Raw genomic sequence first — 21,545 nt, forward strand, 5'->3', positions numbered from 1 at the left:
CACTAAGATTCAATAAAAATACTTGCACTCAATAAAAAATTTACATTGCTTTAGTTTTACCTTCCTAACTTAACTCAAGACTGAAACTTATTCTCCAGCATTTTAGAGGTCCTAGGCATAAAAAATTTCACTATACAAAACTTATTTGTAATAATAAAGTTTATTAAAATGCTTTGTTTAATTAATTAAAACAGAGCCTGCAGTATTTCAGATTATTATGCCCACAAAGGGGTCTTTTCAATGTTCTATAATCCATACCTTTCCAACTCATGAAACATCACAAAATAAACATATGCACATTTACTTTCACAGAAATTCAATATGAATATTTTATCTATAGTGCTTCACATTATACACCACTGATCTACCATCATGGAGGAGATCAAAAATTTGAGATCAAGTCACACAATACTGAAGAATGCAAGAGAGCTCTTCAATACTGAAGTTGTTTTAATCTAAAAGGGAGGAAAAAAAGGAGAAAGGTCACACCAGTCACACACCACATTAGGAACATTCCATTACTTGAGCAGTTTCTTTAAATCTTCATTTCAGAGAGAGATCTGAGTTGTACTAGATCAAAATTTTCTCAGTGATGAGAGACATGCAAATGTAAAGATTCCAAAACAACTGCTTGTACAAACAAATCTGTTTTGTGCAAAATGTATAAAATGTATTTTAGCTATTCAGAAATCCAAGTAGCAGTTTGTTTTTTAATATGAAAAATACATAACTACCCCTCAGTTCCAAAGGAATGGAAGGCAGAGTCCTTTCAAATGCCAGTTAGTACCTGCCCATTACACTTCACACCTCAACCCCAATCACTTTACCATCAGACCAGATGGATGTGGTATTCAACAAATCCCTCAGCCAGTAAGAGACACTAAACAGAAGCCAATACAGTGACTGTTCCACGTGGGACATTTTTGAAGCTGCCTATGATCTGCACTAGAGACAGTTAGGTTTGTTCCTACTTTATTTCAAGCATGTGTGCAAAATACTGTGAAATGTGCTTTTCTGATTTTCACACTTACGTTAGCACTATCTTCAAGTCTCTAGGCTGTAAGAATGTAATAGCACAGTCTAAATTTAGAAGACATGTACATGACTCAAGCAGTGTCCCCTGCTGAAGCACAGACTATGCTTAAGCATCAGTGCCACACAACAGACCTAGGAATCTTAGCAGACAATGTTTCTTCCAATGTCCCCAAGTAAGAGAAGTGGATAAATGAAAATGAGAATTTCCACCTACACTAGGTTCAATTTTTCATTCCAATTCAAAATCTCTTCCAAAAATATCAATCATCTTTAATTATCATGTCCATTAGCCCTGCTAGGCATGTGTGTTTAGTGGCCTTTAAGAGGCTTTTATCCTAAAATTACCTTCTAGATTAAAATGTCTAATATTTGTACTTTCCTCACCAAAGTGAGCAATATTTTATCTTCATAAAGAAACCAGCTTATTCACATTTGCTGCAAATCGGTTCACTAAAATGACAACTTATAAACTGATATTTTAGTTACACACTGTAAAATTTGCAAGTCTTTAAGCAACCTTTCTGCTTACCTTCTTAGAAGTTCTTTAGGTGACAAGCCTGTGGTATCCATATCACTAAGGCTGTCACTGCTATCTGTAGTGTCTGAGCTGCTGTCTTTTTCTGATTTTTTATTCTTGTGTTTTCCTTTGTTTTTCTGCTTTTTATGCTTCTTTTTCTGTAAAAAGAACAGAAATAATCCTTTATCTCCTTGTAAAAGACTTGGATTTTTCTGAATGTCAACAAAAGAAAAAAGTTTATTTCAGTATGGACTCAAAGCTTAACTGAAACAGAACACTTATCAATGACTCTTTTCCACTACTCAGACTAAGCTTAAAAAATTATAAACCAAAATTCATTTAATCTAAGCACTCAACTCTCCCTAAAATAGACTTTTCATTACAGTTACTTGTATATAAGCCATGAATGCAGTTCCCAGAATGTGTCTGACATCTCGCACACAGAACATGAAACCACCCACAGCATTGTACCCACAGTCACATATGTGTATATGGAAAAAGCAGCATCACAGCAGGGTAATTCTGTCATTCCAAAACATCAGAGAAATTCTGTTGCTTAAATTCTAGTCCCAGTATATATTTTTCTACAACCAGGTATAAATAATAAAACATTTTGAAAGGCAGATCAAAGAATCAATAAATCAAAAATCAGTATTTAAATTTAATACCTTTTCCTTTTTGCGTTTGCGTTCTTTCTTAGCCTTGTGCCTCTCTCTGATTTTCCTATGTTTTTCTTTCCTACTAGGCCCAGGAAATGTTTCTGGCACCATTGTTTGTTGTTGCGAAGTAGTGCCTAAAGTACAAAGCAAATGCATAAAGAAAACAAACAAACAAACAAATAAACAAACACCAAACAAAAATAGGGCAATTTTGTTATTTTATTCTGTATTACTTTTAACCTAATATGATAGTTCAACAAACAAAAGCCCTAACTTTAAAAAGGAAATTACATGTCTAAAACTCCTACCTGCAACATCCCTATTATAATTAAATGTCTTTGCAGGCTGTTAAAAAATGAAATTGCAAGGCTGTCATATATTTTCACATCCCTTTTTTATCATTACTTCTATAGACTTAAAACTGGTACACAGGAAAGAGGGTACAGCATGGCAACAAAACATTTGCTGATGCCTGTTTACATTTAAGAGATAGATGGCCTATTCACAAATGCTTTTTTTAAGGAGAGATATCATCTATTTTATATACAATTTCAATGTGCAGAATTTACACTCTAGATGCTTACAGAACCTACCAGAAGAAAAAGCTGGTGGCAACTTGGGTCCAAATTCCTCTGTTGCATCCAGCTCCTGCTTTGATGCAGGCAACGAAGAAATGCCAGAATGAGTTGCAGCAGTAACATTTTCTAGAAAAAAACCAAAACTTGCTATATTTGCAAGGAAAAGAAGACAATACTTTTCCCAAGAAGTATTGAAGAAAGTTCAAGAACGCTTTCTAAAAACCTTTAAGAAATCAAACTGATCAGCATCCTCTATCTCCATGGACTGCTTCGGTCAACTGGGTAGCTGACATTCTGAAACATGTCAACATACTGTAGGTTTTTTTCTTTTAAACCAAAATTTACCTTTTAAACTCTAAAGTTATTAATTAAATTACTATCAGTGCATTTGTTTGCTTCCCTTTCGTAACAGTGTTATTTTTCCATTACTCAGAATGAATAAAAAAACTCCATGAAATGTACAAGGTTAATAAACACTAAAAGTTAAATGTTTTTAGAACCAACTGTGACAGTAAGTGAACAAAGTATTTTCATTTTCAGTACGTTCTTACACTAGATGTTTGCTCCCCCTCACTGTATAATAGGCATATTTCATACAGCAGTTTTCTTGTAAAATCTACACAAAAGCTACATGACAATGCTAATAACACTGTAACATGCAAGGCCTTATTCAGAGCTGTATTATTTGCATTTTCTACACAACCAGCTCCACCAATCTCAGTTGATCTGCACAGGAGCACAGCACTGTCCTAACAGTCCAAGAATGTGTGATTCAGAAATGAAACTTTTACATGGTATTTATTTTATGTTGCATAAAAATGAACATCCATTAAGTACTACCTTGTAAATTAGAGGAAGAACTGTCTGGTACGTCAGCTTGCTTGGTGGTTTCTGACTCCCTTTCTGAAGTAGTTGGTTGCTGTTCTTCATCACTCTCTTCCTCAGAGGAAGATGATTTTTCATCTGAGGAGCTCACAAAGATGGCCTTAAATAAGTCCATGGGTGGTCGTCCACTTTCTTCCTCCTGATTCTGATCTTCATCAGCTACCTCCTAAATAGCACCATAACAAAATGTATTTAAACACTGAAGACACTAACAGTCTCTCTCCAATAAGGAATAACTTCAAGCACAATCTCTCTCTGATAAGGAATAATTTCAACCATGTTGACAGGTATTTACAAAATATTTGGATGGCACAATAGTTGTGAAATAAACAATCTTAAGAGTCAAGTAGTAAAGCTCTGAAACACTGAGGAACTAAGCCAGTGTCCTACAAAGACTAGTGCAGTTTATGAAAATAGATCCCCAGATATTATAAATTCTAATTCATTAATTGAAAGTTCAATTATATAATATTAAATTTAAGCAAAAGGAAAACATCACCTCTCACCCCAAAATATGCACTCTTTTCTATGGAAAGGAGAAATAAATATATTCTGTGCCTGTGAGCAGAGTGGTGATAAAGTTACTGAATTTAGTTCCAAGACTACTGAGCTAGATTTTTTCTTCTCTTAAGCTGTACTTTAAGTATAATCAGAAGTAAGCTGTAAACATCTTGCATCCCAGAGTTACAACCTCAGAATTCTTCAAAGTACCATCTCATGCCTTTGCTCATCCTGAACTGGCTCTTGTGCACACTGACCCGTATTAGAACAATTCATATATTAACCCATCTTATTTCTGGTTGTCAAGGTTACAGCTATTCCCTTTAAGTTCAAACCCCGTTATAAACTCACTGCAGTGGGAGGAGTTTCAGTTGTCCCAGTTCCACATTCTTCTGTTGCTGGCACTGGTGGCTGCTGCTGAGCATCAGCTTTTGATCTAGCAAGACTAATGAATTCACTGATAGAATCTTTCTTCTCCTTCTCTTTATCTGACACATCCCACCTGGAAGATTTCTTTGGTTCTGAAACATCCACAATATTAAAATCACCTCCATGCCAAAATATTCTGCATTTCATGGCCTACTTGATTTTAAATTACTCTGCTTCTTCTGTTTGACATGTTCAAAATCTAATGAATACTTGACCTATAAATGTCTTTTAGACAGAAGAAATTAGCATTATATCACTAACTTCAGTTTTTAAGTCACTGAATTTTTATTTTCAATTCCTTTGTTTGGGTTTTTTTGATGAAAAAAAGCCATGTGGCTAGGTTCTCAATGAAAAAGATGCCTTTTCTCTACTATTATCTCATGTATAGCTAAATTAATAAAGTAACAAAGAACTTACTGTTGAGACTGTTACTCTCCTGGACCTTTTCATTTGTTGCTTGAGTTACAGATGTGGTGGGCTCAGGCACAGTCAAGAAATTAAAAACAGAATACTTGTCTCGTTTCACTTTTGGTAACCCCACTATATGAGAACTAGAGGGAAATAAAATTGTTTGCTGATTATTGTTTTCAACACAGAAAAGAAAGAAATTAGCTACAGTAAGCTGAAGCCCCTAATGCATGTTATTTTATCAGACGTCACCATAATTCATGACTAAATAAAATCTTTGGGCAGTTCTGTATTACCTTATGACACAAGAAAACATCAAGCCAGATTTTCCACAAGCAAATGAAAAACTCAGAATTTATAAAAATTCCTAAATATGTAAGTATCAAATATCTTACTCAGGATATGGATCACGAACATTAAATCTTTTACACAGCAGCTTATCAGGATGCCATTCAAACTTGTCTCTTGTGAGTTTGCCAAACATCTTCATCTTCACAGCTGTTTCCTTATCATCAATATCATTCTGAAAAAGGCAAACATTTACAGCTCATAAATAAGGAACAACTTAGTGAACTGTTGTAAGATTTATGAGCAGAACAAATCCATCAATATTTAAATGCTGTTTAACAAGTCACTACTCTGTATGCACCGAGTGTTTTCAAAAGCTGCTAAACAAAAGGGCAACAAAATAATGACATATCTTGATAAGAGTTTAAAAGAAAAAGGAAGTCAGGGCTAAGGCAACAACTGCAGCTCCTCAGTATGAAAAGCCTGCAGGCAGCATCTACCTCTTGGTCTCGAGGAACTTCAACTTGGTCCACGTCATCTTCGTATTTGGCGCGGGTGAATCTGGATGAGAGCGCTGAGCTGGAGGATCTGTAGAAGATGGCTGCACGGAAGAACTCCTCCTGCTCTCTGCCTCGCTCCCACGCCGTCACGTTCGGGTCTAAAAAGCGCTCCAGTGCAGCTCCTGTGCGATACGGAGAGAAACGCTCAGCACAGGTGACAGCTTCCTTTGGGTCAGCGCTTCTCAGACAAAAAATAAGGTAATAAACAAATGTTCTTGCAAGTATTTAATGGATATTTATCTTAAGGGTAGTATTAATCTCAGCTGTGTTAGTCCCTGATAAATGGAGGTAGTTTTTCAAGACAGCAAGAGTGACAGCATTTGCCAAATGAAAAATTGGTATTTTAAATAATTTCACTTGTAAAACTGATTCCTTAGGCATTGCCTTTTAAAGAATGTTCAAAATACTTAATGGGTTTAACAGGTGATTAAAACAGAAAGTATAACCCCAAAACTTTATCAAATAGATACACAGAACATAGAACATAAGAGTTTAAGCCTGGCTAGGCTTTTGTAACTTGCTTTCTGGTCTGTAAAGTGCCAACTGATAAATACAGAGTTTACACACAGATTTGCAGCAACAGGTTCACTTTTTCTTTCAGAGGGAAGAGGAAATAACACCAGCCAAGCAAATACACTTACAGTAAAACAGACCTTTAACCATTCCAGTTATTTATACATTTCTACATTTTCATTGTTATGACTAGGGAGGCACTTACAGTCATAACACAGTGATAACAGAGAATACTGATAAATAATATTTTAAAACTGAATATTAAATAAAATTCAAAATTAGTATTAAATATTAAATAATTTGTCTTTAAATAACTATAAAACTATTTGATATTTTTATAATATTAAATAATATTAAAAAAGATTGAAATTTTATCCAGGGAAAATCCGAGTCCTTAACAGAGGAACTATGGGTTCAAAGCTCAAGTAGTTTGTCCCAATGCGGTAACCAGAAGAGGCTTCAGACCAGAAAATATTTATTTTATTTTACATAATGAAAAGGGCTTAAAAAACCCCCAACCACAACTAAAAACAACAACCCCAGGTTTTCTACCTGTCACTATACGTTTTCCTCTGTCAAATTTCCCTGGTGCCCATTCTTCTTCCCCAACAGTCCCTGTGTACTTCAAAATTTGAAAAAAAAAAGGAGGGGAAGGGAAGTAAAAATAATCAAGAAATATTTTACCTTTTTCTCCTTGTTTAAGACTTTTCACAAAATTTTCATATCTTGTTTGTTTTTCTGGATTTTTTGCAAATGGTTTGAAGTCACTAGAACCAGCATTTACTAACTGTCCCCCCAGCTGCATTTGCCATTTGTGAGTAGCATCCTCTGGGGAGGGTGACTGGAATCTGCTCTGTGGTGACTGCTGAGACACAGCTTTTGCTTTCATTTGTTGTTCAGATGCTTGTTTCACTTCTTTGAGCCTTTCTCTATCTTTCTCAGACAGATATTCCAAAATAGAAGGAGCCGGACCTAAAGCAGAAAAAAAAAAGAGTAAAAGATAAATGAAAATTTACTGGAACTATTTCTTCCACTTTAGTTGAGGAAAAATCCCTACCACATGCATATACATTCAAATAAAATGCTCTTATGCAGAAATTAACAATAGAATGGCATACATGCCAAATTAAAATTTGGCCACTATTACATCTTTTATGCTGTTTACATATAACTTGATAAAGTTTACTATTGTAGATACAAATGTGAGCGACAGTTACAAATTATTTTTAGTATATTTGAATGTATTTCAGTGAAACATCATTTTACAGAAAAAAAATCACAGCCTACTACAGTCATAAAAAGCTACAACCCTCCCCAAGAAAACACAATCCAACACATACTTTTTAAAATATTCAAGTAAATGAAAATACAGACAGTTGCAGCAACAATTCAACTGCTGAGATGAAAGTGAACAATGAAATGGTAACTAGATTTGATATATTTATGCTAAAAAATAAGCACTCAAAGCCAGACCAAATCCTTACTGTTCTGTAAATAAACATACACACAGGCTTGAAACACAAGCAAAGATGTGGTCACCTCTCTCATACCTTTCAGCTCAGTCTCTCCTAGCTGTTCCCTCCTCTGAGCTGCATTCAAGGCATGCCTGCTTTGGTGGGCTGGATCACTCTGCAGCTTCCCAGTGGACTCCTCCAAAGCCTTCTGTAAATGGTGGTTTTCATTCCCAGCTGTTATCACAGGTCGAAAGTAGTGCACTGGTCTGTAATTTCGTGGCAGGCTAGGTGGGGGATAAATCTGGGGGAGAAGGGGCAATAAAACAAAAAAATCCACCTTTGTATGCAACGTTTATAAATGTGTTTCAGAAATAGTCACCTCAACCTAAGAATTCCTCAATTTACATTTTAGCAGAAGAAACACATTGTGCAAGCTACCAATTCCTTTAGATCCAGTCGGTAAGTGGCATTGGAATACAAACTCTGGGAACAAATATATTGACAATATATGTACAACTATGAAAAAATACAAAAACCTGGACATTAAGTGACAGAAAAACTAACAAGTCTTAGGTGCACTGCTTTTATTTGAGAAAATACCTCTTAATATTGCTTACTGTTTTTATTTTTTTAAACTGAATTCAAACGATTTAATCAATTAATTGGATTACTGAGTACCCCCGTGCTTACTATATTTTAACATCTTTTGAAGTGCTTTTCTCCACGTTCTTCATTCAAGCTATTACTTAAAAGGTTATCTCTGTGCTCCCTATACAATGCAATTTTATATACAAAACAAATATTCTTCTTTACAAAGAGGACCCTGTCATACAACTGTCATTCTAATTTATGCGAATATATCTGACTTGAACTACGTCAACCTGAAGACAGGACTAAGAAACTAAATTGTCACCAAATAGCAAAGTGAACAAAGCATGAGGCCTTGTTGCATACAGTTAGAGATATTATAAAAGGCCTTATAAAATCAGGCCTTGCTCTGGTGAATTACTGGCTGGCCTGTTGCCTCTTCTGAGTGCAGCTAGCTAAGTTCCCATGTGAAGGAATCTTGAGAATGACAATCAGTTTGCATAGTAACCTATTCTTAGAGAGGAAAATAAGCTGCACCTGTAATAACAAAAGATCTGCCCCATGAGAATCCACAAAGAAAATATGTAAACACCTGTGGACAGAAAAAGTCTAAACACATACACATAAAAACACCTTCTAACCAATAAACTGACTAGGAAGAAAACTACTACCCAACTGGAGTTGAACACAAGGTTTGTGAAAACTCTATGAAAAAGAGTTATGTGAATGAAGATGGGGCTTTTCTGCATGAAGAAACTGAGTCCCATCTGCTTATTCCTGCAACAGGCCTGATTTTACAGAAAACTGAATGTTACATATGAAAGACCTGGAACCAAAATACGTAATATTTTTTTCTTTTTAAGTTAAATTAAACCATTCCTCCAACCTTGTGGCAAGTAGCAGTGAATTATGTGGAAGGCATTTGTTCCTTCATCAGTACCTTCAGGGGTCTGATAAATTTTAGGTTTCTACTGAACAGCCCCCAGCGCTTTGTGTTCATTCAGCGACGTTTACTGCTGACCAAAACATTTATTTTTAAGAACAGAAAAACACTGAGAAGCAGTAGAATCTGCACAGTTCACTTGATGAATGATGTTATTCTTAATATATAAAATATGGCTTACCTTGATTGGAGCTGATGATTTTGAGGCCAAGGAAAAGCCAGCCAGGATTTTGCCTATATATTTAAATTCTCTTTCAGGCCCTACAAAATGATTGCAGAGTTGGTCAATATTTAAAACATGCATGTGGGGCAATTTTTTTTTCTGAATATTTCCCATATGTCACTGTCTATTATGAATCTCAATTGTAGTTTGTATTCACCATCTTTCATTTAAAATTAAGGGTTCTGATTCTAGGTTATTATTACACATCTAAAAACTGCTACCAGAGTGATTGCTGCAGTTTGACCATGGCTTATAGCGAAGTACCAGTATCCATACTGTGCACAGCTAACACCACCAGTGCCATTAATGTGTACAGCTAATGTGAAATTATGACAGTATTTCATGCACTTACACAGTGCAGTAAAAACAAAGTGGAATCGAGATACAATTTACAAAAATTATCTGAAAATGTGGATGTTTATCTAAAAAAAAGTTCTCTTTTTAAGTTCTGGGTCATATTTTGTAACTGTGATTCACAATCACTTTTTTTTGTTCAGTGCAACTGAATGCTGTATCTCACAAAGCAGCACATGTTGTCCTCTTGAAAATGTACTTTGAGGGTTTAGTCTACACTGAGATTAGTGGAGGACTTTGGAAATTATTTCTGTAATTTACCACCTTAATAGAGAAGGAGAACTAGTCGAATTTTGAGATATCAAAGCTGAAAATTAAAATATGAGGCAAATAGAGACTACATTTCTTCCTTACCCCCCCACCCCCATATTACACTTGCTCTTTAAAGAGAACCCCATTTCTTACTTTTTTTGGATTTATACTGTTTCGGTGCTGTCCAGCCATACAAGCCATCTCCAGGCTCCTCATCCTTCAGAACTGTATCATATTTTGACAGTGTGTCAGTTGCATAAATATCATCATCTTCTTCCTCTAAAGCTCCTACACCAAAAGCCTAAAATACATATTTTAAATGAGAACTCAAAAGTGTAAAAATACTTTCAAGTCATGTATCAGAACACATCTACATGGGTATCTCTTCATCTGTATAAAATCTACAGTACAAATATATATACACTGGGGAAAATGTACATTTCACCACAAAAACTGAGGTGGGGAAAAAACACCACACCTCCATGAGCACAAAAGTAAACACATTCCACTCCCTTGGCAGGGAGGGACAGCAAGTTTGGTGTGTACAAGACAAGGACAGCAGACTAGTTGCACTAAAATAACATGTGCAATCTGACTAAGAGCAGGTTAAGTTCTCAAAAGGAAAAAAATATCTCAGTTAACAGGGAAATTAAACAAGTAGAATTCCTAGAAAATATAAACCAACAGTGCTTCCAGATAAGAACTACAAATAGCCTGGAGCAACACAAAACCTCTCAGGCTGACAGATACTGAAAGTGCAGTAGACAAAAAAACATAAATTAAAAACATACTGAATATTAACTTCACCTAATCAAAGTAACACAGGACATTTTTCCATCCAGCTACTCAGAGTCAGGTAGTTTTTACAGTTGTCTTTTACAGTTTCAGGAAGTGAAGGCATCTGAGCATCCTAAGGATTTTTCCACATCTTGAAAATGAGTTTTAAAAAAATACTATTCTCAAACCACAATCAACATTTCTTACAATAATACTGCAGTGACTAGGAGCTTTTCACTTAAAAAACCCAAAATTTATGTGGATTTTACTGCACTAATCATAAAACACATTAAAAATGTCCTTACCTGACCTGTAATACCTAGTTTTCTTCCTTTACTGTGTTTCAGATCACCAAGTAAATTGCTTGTTTCTTCAGAACCACCTGTGAAAAGATTCAGGTGTTCTCTTCCAGATGCACCAAACAAAGCTTGTGAGGGGTCCAAACCCTGGTAGCCAAGCCCATGGACATTCTCTTTTGGAGTCAAGTCTACAGGCATTACATCTTTGGGTGCAAACGTCACATTCTCTGGCTGGTATTCATCCTCTTCATCCTTGTACAAAATAAAAGTTTGTAAGAGCAAATATGACCAAAAGTTCTGTATGTTGAGCTTTTACAACATTTAGTTAACTCGAGCCTAGGCAAGTTTGCATTTCCTGAATTGTGTATGAATTATACCTGGTTATGTAGCAAAAGAAGAAATTTACACATTAAAACCTTTCTTCACACTAAGCATAGAAAGTATTTATAAACACTTTTAAGAATATTTGAAACTGCATTTTAAAATATTGTTTGAGGACATTAAAGAAGTTGTTTTGTTTTTTTCAATCTGTTATCTCATATTCTTCCATAAGTCAACAGAGCACTTGTGGCTGTTCAGTACCTCAGAACCCTCAGACAGTCCGGGTGGTAGTGCACAGCCGTATATTTTCACTGTAGGATCTGTAAGAGACATCACAACATCATGTTACATTCATAAAAAGAGGGTTTAAAATCAACTTTCTAATCAGTCTATGAATGTTAACTTTCTACTAACAAGAAAGTTAATTAGCTCAGGAACTTCCCTGGACTTACCAGGTTTCTGCCTGCATGGCTTTCTTTTGACTCGTGGTCCAATTCCTTGTCCTTCTTTCCAGCCCATTTTTCGTAGCAGTTCAACCCCAATTGTTATTCTAAGAAGAAAACAAAAGGAAACAAACCCCAAAATTACTTAAAATCACACCTTTACTATTTGTTGATAAATCATGTACATATACAATATTTGAACTTCTGGTTTTACATCCTGCTTTAAGTCAAATCTGAATGTGTTAATATTTGCATACACACTACCTTCAGTTTATAAATGTTTACTTGGTACAAGTCTGCACATTCAAAACAAAAATCCAGGTGGAGGCCACTTGGGAAATGTAACACTGCAGGATCTTCCAGTCTCACAAGTGCAGTGCTCAAACATTACTTTTCTAAGCAATACAATACTTCTAAGGAATGGTTTGGCAAACTTGTATGTAAATTTACTTACTTGGATGGTCCTATTAAATCATCAAATGCAGTGGTTCCTGGAATGGGAGCAACTACTCCTGCAATCTGTCTAGCTTTCTCCTTTATTCTGTCTTTAGCTTTAGATGCAAAATCATCTGTAGTTGTAATATCTTTTGGTGCTATCCCAAATTCACTAAGATCCTGGAAATAAATAGAAAATGAAAACATTTAGGTTAAACATCCTTCAAATTCTTACTTACTGTAATAGTAATGAAAATGGCATATGATCTTCATATTTGCTAATTTTCTCAAGCCACTTGTACAGTTGTTTTTGCAATAACTTTGGTGGAAATATCTTGACCAGTTTCAAAAGTATTTGCGTTTTCTGATAAAGTGAAAAGGTTGAGTTCTAGTTTTATTTTTTAATACTGACATTACAGGAGTTTCTTGAGTCAACCTATGAAATAGTCTGTATAGCCTAATAGAGTTACACTGCATATAAGAAGAAATTTCAAGTTACTTCAATTTTTGCTGTCATGGCAACTATTTACACAAATTTTCAATTCCTTTCTAAATTTACCTCTTCATCCATGAAGTCTTCTGGCCCAAAAACAGTTCTATCTGCTCTCTTCTGCCGCGATGATACAAAAGCTGAAGGTGTCCATCCTTTAAAGAAGGTAAATATTTAAGTAAGGTACTTAAGGCAACATGGTATTCAAAAACATTCAAACATTTCAGCCTTACATCTTAAGGATACATCAAAGGAATATTTGTAAAATTACAGTCCAAAAACTCAAGGAGAAATAACTTCAGCAATACTATTTCAACTATTCACAGTATAAGGAATAGCAGGAACAAAAATGCTTAGTGACAGTTCATTTGTTTCCACTAACATGGCAATATAGTTCTCAATTTAACCATTCCCTGGAGACAGCAAAATGTCTCACCTTCCTTTGTACCAACGGTGTTAAAGTAACCAGCAGAAAAGCCACCAGTAAATGCACCATGGAAACGCTGGTATCGTCCCTTTGCATCTTTAACAGTCTGTTCTTGAAGAGGAACTGGCTTTTTAATTCGTTCACCTGCAATCAAATAAATCAGGGAGTAAGACACGACTTTACATGAAGAAGTGACTTCCCAACTCCTTCAGAAGCCGTTTTTATCTTGCAAGTAAGAACAGGATCAAGCACTAGCCACGCTGATGTGGAAATCATCAGCAGTTTACATTTATTTCACTCCATTTTAACTATTCATATACAGCATTGATGCACACTGGTAAAGGAAAAGCATGAATGTTTGCATCAAAATACTTAATTCTACTGACTTATGAGAACATTGGATTTTTTCTTGCAAAAGGAAACTTTTAGTTTTTAAGCATGCAAGACCTCTGGCAGGATTTCTTCATTTCAGTAATTGCTTGAAAAATTACACATCAAAAGTGTCTAAACTGAAACAAAACACAAAAGCCATGGAATTTGACACGAACATTTATCCTCCTTTAACAATATTTCTTGAATAAAGTGGCACAGACTTGGAAGTGACAACTGTACATTAGTCCTTCAACGATGCCCTGTCCATCTCATCCATATAAGCCTCAGGCGGTCAGATTAGCATAACTGCGTACACTTGAACTGTTATACTTGAACTGTACTCTTTTTGGGAGGAGGGGGAAGGACAGAAGCAAAGCCTGGCACCTGGCTCCACCCAGAGCAGCTGCCACAAGCCGCGGGATATCCCCGCCACAGCCGCAAGCCGGTGTTGTGCGGGAAGGCCTTTCCGCACTCCGCTCCCAGGCGGAGCCCTGTGCTGGGCCAGATCCCCTCGCAGGACAGCACGGCTGCCGAGAAAGGCCCCGCGGCAGCAGGAGCAGGGGGAAGCAGGTCTGCGCTGGGCCCACCGTTCCCCAGAGTAAGGGCGGGAGCGGAGGGCGCCCAGCCGCGAACCGGACCGGACCGCGCAGGCCCCTCGGGATACCCCGGCCCCAGCGCCTCCCGCCGGGCCGCTCTCCAGCGTTCGCCACAACGCACTGCCAGAGGGACAGAGAAGGAGCAGACGAACCCGCCGAGGATCCCTTACCCTCCTGCAGGGGCTGCAGCGGCCTTCCATAGCTCACCAAGTCCTCCTCCTCGCTGTCGCTGCTCTCCGCCGCCGCCATCTTACACGACGGTGGCCGCGCGGGGCCCGGCGGCGTCACTCGAGGGAGGCGGAGCCGCGGGCCCCGCCCGGCCCCTCCCGCCTCCGGGCCCGGGCTGTGCGAGGGACCGGCACCCTGCACCCCCGCACATCGCCGAGCTGCCCGGAGCCCCGCAGTGCCCCTCGGCCTCATCGCTGCATTGGGCTGTCCTGCGGGCCGCTCTCGGTCCCTATTCCTGCGGGAGGGCATGGCGGGGGCCGCAGCCTGTCCCGGGCGCAGGGTCCCTCCAGCGCGATCGTGTTTGGCTGAATAAGCCCCAGCCCCGGCGGCCCAGGGGCTCCGCGGAGCGGCCGTGGCCGGCTCCCCATCAGCGTTGACTGGTGTCTTTAAAAATTACGAACGCCGCATGCTGTCAAAGTGTCGGTGGTCAGTAGCCGTGCGATAGCTCCCTCGAACCATCGTGAGGGGGCTCAGGGCTAGGAAAAGGGCAGCATGACTCTGACAAACAGATTTTATCTAAATCAAGGTGTAAAGCGGACTCCACCCTGAATCCAAATCAACGGAGTTGCGGATTTCATTGTACACTTAAGCAAATACATGGCAAAATTTGCCTAACCACGTTGTCTTGTGCGCTGTTCAAGAATTTGCACAGAAATCAGGGCAGAAGTATGGGCATTCAAACCTTCCCTCAAAGAGCTTCATCCTTGAGCACTTTCAGGTGTCTCTGTACCTCTTTGGGAAGTCCAGTATCGAGAGAGAAACGTTTACTGAATGTATTTTGTACAAAGACCAGTATTCATCAGTAGCACCAAGTGTTCAAAATTTGGATTTTGATTTGCATTGTTATTCTCCTCCCCCCCTAAAAAAAAACCCCAAACACTTTGATTTGCGCCGAAGATTCCATGAGTCCACAGCTTTTTAAAGTATCACCAGTTTCTCTGAAATCCTTGAAAATAAAACAGTCTTCAGAGATTCCTGCCCTTTTCAGGCAAGACTTCTGTGTATTCTCTATCCCAGTGTTTCTCTTAATTTGTTTACATGGAACTGGTTTCTTTCAAAGTCAAACTGCGGGAGTTTCATGTGATTTAAGGTTTCCGTAGGAAATACTTACATGGTTCCATGCAAATAGGGAGTACTCTGTTTCATTTAGGTCTCTAATTCACTTACAAACAATATAGTAGAAAGCCACAGACACTATCTAGGTGCATTATCTTTTCTCACTATTACTAAGCACTTAGAACATACAGAGGCAAAACGAGTTGTTAGCATATTTGCTGTTTCACTTTGTTTAGAAAACAATTGTTCCTGAATAGTGATACTATGTGACTTTGACTTAACACACCGGCTTAAATAAACCTTTTTTGCACAGTGATAACAGAGAATCTTTTGAGTGTTTTGTCTGACCACTTCAAAGAGTTGGGGTAATCAAATACTGAAACTTCCCTCCCCGCCCCACCCCGTGAAGGTTTTTCTCAGTTTAGAATTACTTTTGCATCCCAGTGGTATTTCCTTCTCCATGGTAAACTCTCTCCTTTACAATTATTGAACCAAGTGACAATTGCTTTTTGTAGCTGTTATATAAGACAATAATTCCAATGTCTTTTTTTTTTTTTAATTGCAGTGGAATTAATACACTAGTGGAACTGACTAGCTTACATTTCAAATAATTTTTTACAGAAATTTGTCTGGTAAAAAACCCCCAAACAATCTGCATTTTCGAATGCAAGTTCACATTGGATTCCAGTTGATGTAAGGCTGAAATTGAAACCTAAAGCCATACCTGGACTTCAAGCTTTTGTTTTCTAGTACATAGTTTTCAACATCTGGTTCTGTATTGGTTCATCAAGAAGATCAGGCATAGAAGTCCCTTTTTATGTCTTTTGTTGTATTATTTAAAACCACTTCTTCAAATAGAATTGTTGATTAGTTTTAAGTCATGCGAGTCACTGGAACTTCAGACTAAAATTTGTGTAATCGATATATAAAAGAAAAAAGCAAAAACTTGATTCATTTAAAGGGTTTTTTTAAATCACATTAAAGAAAAAAAAAATAAGCACAGGAAGTATAAAATTCACGTCTTTTTACAAACAACAAAAAGAGACAAACTTATCTAGCCTTATCTTGCATTCAATGGGAATGTTCCCTGAATGTTAATCCTGCCAGCTCAGGGCTGTTGTATCAGTTGACAAAACAGTCACCTGAAGGTCAGCCCCTGGGGCATTGCTTTAGCGTCTCCAAAGGGCTACTTTTCATTTTTTAAAGGACTGGAAAATAAAGAGATAACACATATTGTTCTTAAATACCCACACTTTCATCTGTCGATCTCAATTAAAGGCAAGCATTAGCTGGGACAAGTGGTGATGATTTTGCCCATGTTTGGTCTCAGTTTCCACATAAACTGCAATGTTTTGTTTCCAAAGTGATTTCACAGTGGAATCGGCAAGCATATTAGTGAATTCACAGTAAATGGGATTTTTTTCAATGAAGATAATGCTGCAGTTAATACCTCTAAGGTGAAGAAGCAGCACTGGAGACTGCACCTACAGCAAATCATATTGTGCTTGTCCAAAGCCCTGACACTGAGTTTTGTACCATTTTCATATTGGTTTTTTTGTTACTCAGTAAATTTCTTGATAAGGAGATAATCTACTCCGTCTTGTAAATTTGTAACAGTCTCAAAGCAGATTCACATCACTGCTGCTACTGTGCCTCATGCCCTGCTTTTCCAATTTGTCATCTTATTCTTTTTCCTCCCCATAAATACTATTTGTAAAGAGAGTGGGAAAAACGACCTATGATCATGTTTCCACACTCCTCACCTAGTACTTGTTTACAGTAGGCAGACATTTGCTCATTAAGGACTGCAATATTCAGAAATAAAGGATGATACTAACTCAACCACTGCAGTGGAATTTATAGACATAAAGCTACAGGGTGTCAGGATTACTGACAAAATCTTTCTTTCTGATCAGACTCTTAGTTTAATATTCAAAGCCACCAACAATAGGAACAGAAATGTGTAGCCATGTGTTAGATTCAGAATTCAAAAACCTACCTTGAGAAACAGCAGGAGCTGATGCATACTTCTCCCTTCATACAATATAATTCTAATACATTTTGCTGATAAGCCTCTGGGTCTCTCTGGGACAAAAGATGTCTTGTAGGCATCTGCTACCACCATATAGCCAAAAGGTCTGTAAAATCAGAGATAAGAAACATTGCCTCTCCAGAGAGCAGCCAGATTCTTGTCTTGGGTATGGAATGATACATCAACTGGTACCCCAGCAGGAAATTAATTTGCCAAACTGGGATTATTTCCTTGCTGCCAAAGAGAAGACTATTGATGGGATGTCTTATATTCTCATATTTTTTCATGTGAGGGAGAAGGAGAGGATTAACAGAATGAATGCAGTCATACAAAAGTATAAGAAGTATATACATATATATCATATATATATATGTGTCTGTGGTAAGGGTGTTTAGATTCTGGTCCCAATTCTCGTCCCTCTTACCTTTACTGTTGTGGGACAAAACATGGGACAACTCAAAGTCTGCCATTATGTGCCTGTCTCCAGCATGGTCATTGTCTAGATCATTTGTCTGCTTTATCTGTGAAAAGGCACAAAGCCAGCCAGCACCTAGTTCTGCAAAACTAAGAGAGATGAGGCAGAGATAAAAACATTGCTTTCAGATTCAACACTGCATGCAGAACTGTTTTGCCAATTGGGAGGGCAGCTTAAAGGACAGAGATACCAATGGAGAGAATGGTCTTATTTTACTATGAATAGTAAGGCAACACAAAAGTAAAATTATATTTAATAAAACAAGAAGCTTACAGGTTGGCTTTAACAACAAGCAAAAATAAGCAAGCAATGCACCTAATCATTACTATACAAGAAAGAGAATAATGATTGAGAAAGATACATCACCAAGTGCCTAAATACCATTATCCAGAGACTGCAATTGCAATTGCAGATGAGCCCCATTTCACAGAGGACCTGGAGAACTCTTCCTGTCAATTGGGAAAATCCTACACGGTGCATCCACCCATAGGTGAGGTTTCTGAATTTGTCCTGAAAGGGACTCCAGTTGTTATAGGCCCAAATCAGCCAAAGTGACCTGTTTATATTATTAATTATTAGCACAGAAACACCTGGATTTGATGGCACACTGGGCCAGAGCCCAGGCCTCACCTGCGTGGATTTTCCCTAAAATATCATACAAACAAATCTCTATTAATGTCAGTTGGGAAAGTTTCTTAAAAGGATCTATTTCTTGCAGATAACTACACAAGATTATGGGACAGTTTCTAAAGCAGCCCGTTTGGTGTTAAACAGTCTTGGTTATCTATTTTACACTAGTACTGATGGTGTTAGTCACAGAGCCCAGGATTGTGAGCCAGCCCTGGCTCAGGCCTGCTGCTCAGGCTTCAGCTCATGAAGAACATATTGATATTCTTTAGATGAAAATTCTTAAGCATTTGATGCTTTCTTACAGATAGAGTGTCCAGTGCACCAGATCACAGAATTCACTCTCTGCTAATATTAAAAATAAATGCCAAGCAAACATCTGTATCTATACAACCCATTTTCTGAATGCATTAATCTGTATTTCTAGCCTATATTTCTCAATTTTTAAAATGCAGCAACCAAGCATTCTGATTCAGGCAGTAATCATGAGAATATTTGTGGTATGAACCCAACTCTATTTAGGAATTCCAATAGCAACCAAAAAGCTACTGGAGACAAGATGATGAGAAGGGCAGGGGCATGGGTTTTTTGAGCATAAATCAGGTTTTGGAATGCTCTAAGCTGCAATTTACATTCCAGGGTCAGAGAGCACTCCTACTCAGTCATTACACAGCTGAGCACTACTGAGGCTATACAATCAATATGTGCCTTTTGCAAAACAAGCATTTTCACTATATGCACACAAAACCTACAGTGACTTAGTTAACAAACACTCTATCAGTCCGAATGCAGTGGTGAAGTACCGTTTACGTGAGTGAGGGAAGGCACAGTGTAACCTGGCAGTTTTCAGAGCGCTGGGTGATACACTCCAGACACTAACAATGGGGAGGAAGCCTGCTATCTTGGACTCCTGGTTTTACTGTAGAAACTTACTGGATGTGCTGACTTTGCTTTATTCAAAGAAACCACCAGCAACGAAGAAAGGCTGCATTTTGTCACCAGAATATGTTAGAAAGTGTCTTCAGTTTTGTATCAAGCAGAAATTTCTGCAAATTTGTGTTTTATAGATAACCATGATAATAATCATTGTTGTTACCTGAGCCTTTGGCCTCACTACAGGCTCTTAGGACTTTATTTGGAGTAATAGCTGTAGCCTTTTAATGAGATCTGTTTTCAGTAAAGCCAGTGACAGCAGTGCTAACCTGAAAGAGGGTTACATTAATGTTGTTTTATTGGCAGATTGTATCAGCACAGCCTGCGCTGGCAAATTACTCATTTATCTTAAACTAGTTTCTATGTATTGGAATGGAGTTTTATACTGATTTGCAAGATTTAAATTTTAAAATCCTTTTTGTAAGATAAGTATCTTTTCTAATAGCTTAACATTTAAAACATTTTTACACACTCAAAACAGAAATTGGAGCAAGTTTTCTACTTTAACCTATTTGTATTTAATGCATATTTTGATACATTCATCCAGTATCTTTAGAATGATTGGGGGGAAAATAGTGAGGTGAGTGAGCAAAATCACAATGAACAAACTTTGGCTGCTTTCAAGACAGCAAATCTTTGGAACCTGATTTCTGAGTTGCTGACTCTAGTATTCTTCCTTAAAAACATGCAGTAGACAATTAATTAATTAATTTAACCAGCCTGCCCTTTGGAGACCCCAAGTAGTTTCAAAGAACTGTTTCCATTCCATATAATTACAATTATGTTTTTTCCTTTGATAAAATAAAAAGTTCTCCAGGTTTTTTTTTTGCCTGACACAGCTACACCATAATTCGAAGAAAGCTAAAAACAGAGAAGTAAGGCCGGGAGAAGTGGAGAGGAAGGTAAGTTGGGTCGTAGCAATAGAAGTATTGCATCTTTCAATGCTAAATGCGCAGCAAGCTCTGTAGGTTAGGCATGGCTAGGAATAGGAACCAATACTGGCAAATTCCTCAGAGAAGTGTCCAACATTTGTGAGACCGGGTACGCAATATTGTTTCAGCCACGGGGTGCCTCTGCAGCACGAACACCTGCGATGTTGAGGCTAGTCCCGCCGCAGTTCCCTGGAGCAGGGCCAGCCCTGCCTTTCCCTGAGATACCGCTGCCCTGTGGAGGGGCCCGGCTCCGGGACCTCTCCCAGGCTCCTGCCTTTACACACAGCAGGGTGCGGGCAGCAGGGATCCCGCAGAGGGCCCGGGGAGAGAGCAGTCCTGCGAACCGTGCCGGCAGGTCGATGCGCACCCCAGAGCCAGCCGCTGCAGCGCCCGTGGCCGTGAGGGCCCTGGGCACCGCCACGGCGATCCTCGCTGCGGCGGCACCGCGGGGCTGGGAGCAGCAGCAGAACGAGCCTGCTCCGAGGGGCAGCCACCCGCGGGCAGCCCCGTCTCCCCACGGCGGTCCCCGAGGAAAGCTGGTGGCGGCCCCACGGTGCCGGGAGCAGCCGCTCCGGGTGGCCACCCGCAGGGGCTGTCGCCAGGCTCGGCGGCGCGGGAGGCCGCGGGGAAGCGCCGGGAGGCGAGCAGCGCCTTGCGGGCGGCCCGCCAGACTCCGGCACGCTCCAGCGGAGAACGGCCGGAGGGCCGAGGAGGAGCGAGGCGAGGCGAGCCGCCACCGCGCAGCGGGGCACCGGGCTCGGCGCTCGGTCAGCCACAGCCAGCGCCCGTGGGGCACCTCAGCCACCCCGCCAGGGCTTCCCGGGAAGGGGCGCGGGGGTCGCTGCAGGAGGCTCGACAGGAGCACCGGGCGGCGGAGGAGCAGCGCCGTGGGGCGGGGCAGCTCCTCCCCGCCAC

At 39.1% G+C, this 21,545-nt stretch overlaps 1 protein-coding gene across 1 annotated transcript; it reads right to left on the reverse strand.

Annotated features, from left to right (window-relative positions):
* Positions 1–141: 141 nt before the first annotated feature.
* On the reverse strand, positions 142–15,258 carry GPATCH1 (G-patch domain containing 1). Its single transcript, XM_063410756.1, has 20 exons — positions 14,518–15,258; positions 13,389–13,523; positions 13,022–13,107; positions 12,482–12,642; positions 12,037–12,134; positions 11,846–11,904; positions 11,270–11,515; positions 10,341–10,488; positions 9,540–9,619; positions 7,924–8,128; positions 7,058–7,345; positions 5,801–5,982; positions 5,408–5,535; positions 5,022–5,155; positions 4,527–4,696; positions 3,630–3,840; positions 2,805–2,915; positions 2,221–2,345; positions 1,565–1,710; positions 142–455 (listed from the first exon to the last, which is right to left on the reverse strand). The coding sequence occupies exons 1-20, from the start codon at positions 14,822–14,824 to the stop codon at positions 434–436; spliced, it is 3,042 nt and encodes a 1,013-aa protein (XP_063266826.1). The 5' UTR covers positions 14,825–15,258; the 3' UTR covers positions 142–433.
* Positions 15,259–21,545: the final 6,287 nt, after the last annotated feature.

The sequence above is a fragment of the Prinia subflava genome, chromosome 13 (genome assembly GCF_021018805.1).
Source record: "Prinia subflava isolate CZ2003 ecotype Zambia chromosome 13, Cam_Psub_1.2, whole genome shotgun sequence".
Taxonomy (NCBI): Eukaryota; Metazoa; Chordata; class Aves; order Passeriformes; family Cisticolidae; genus Prinia; species Prinia subflava.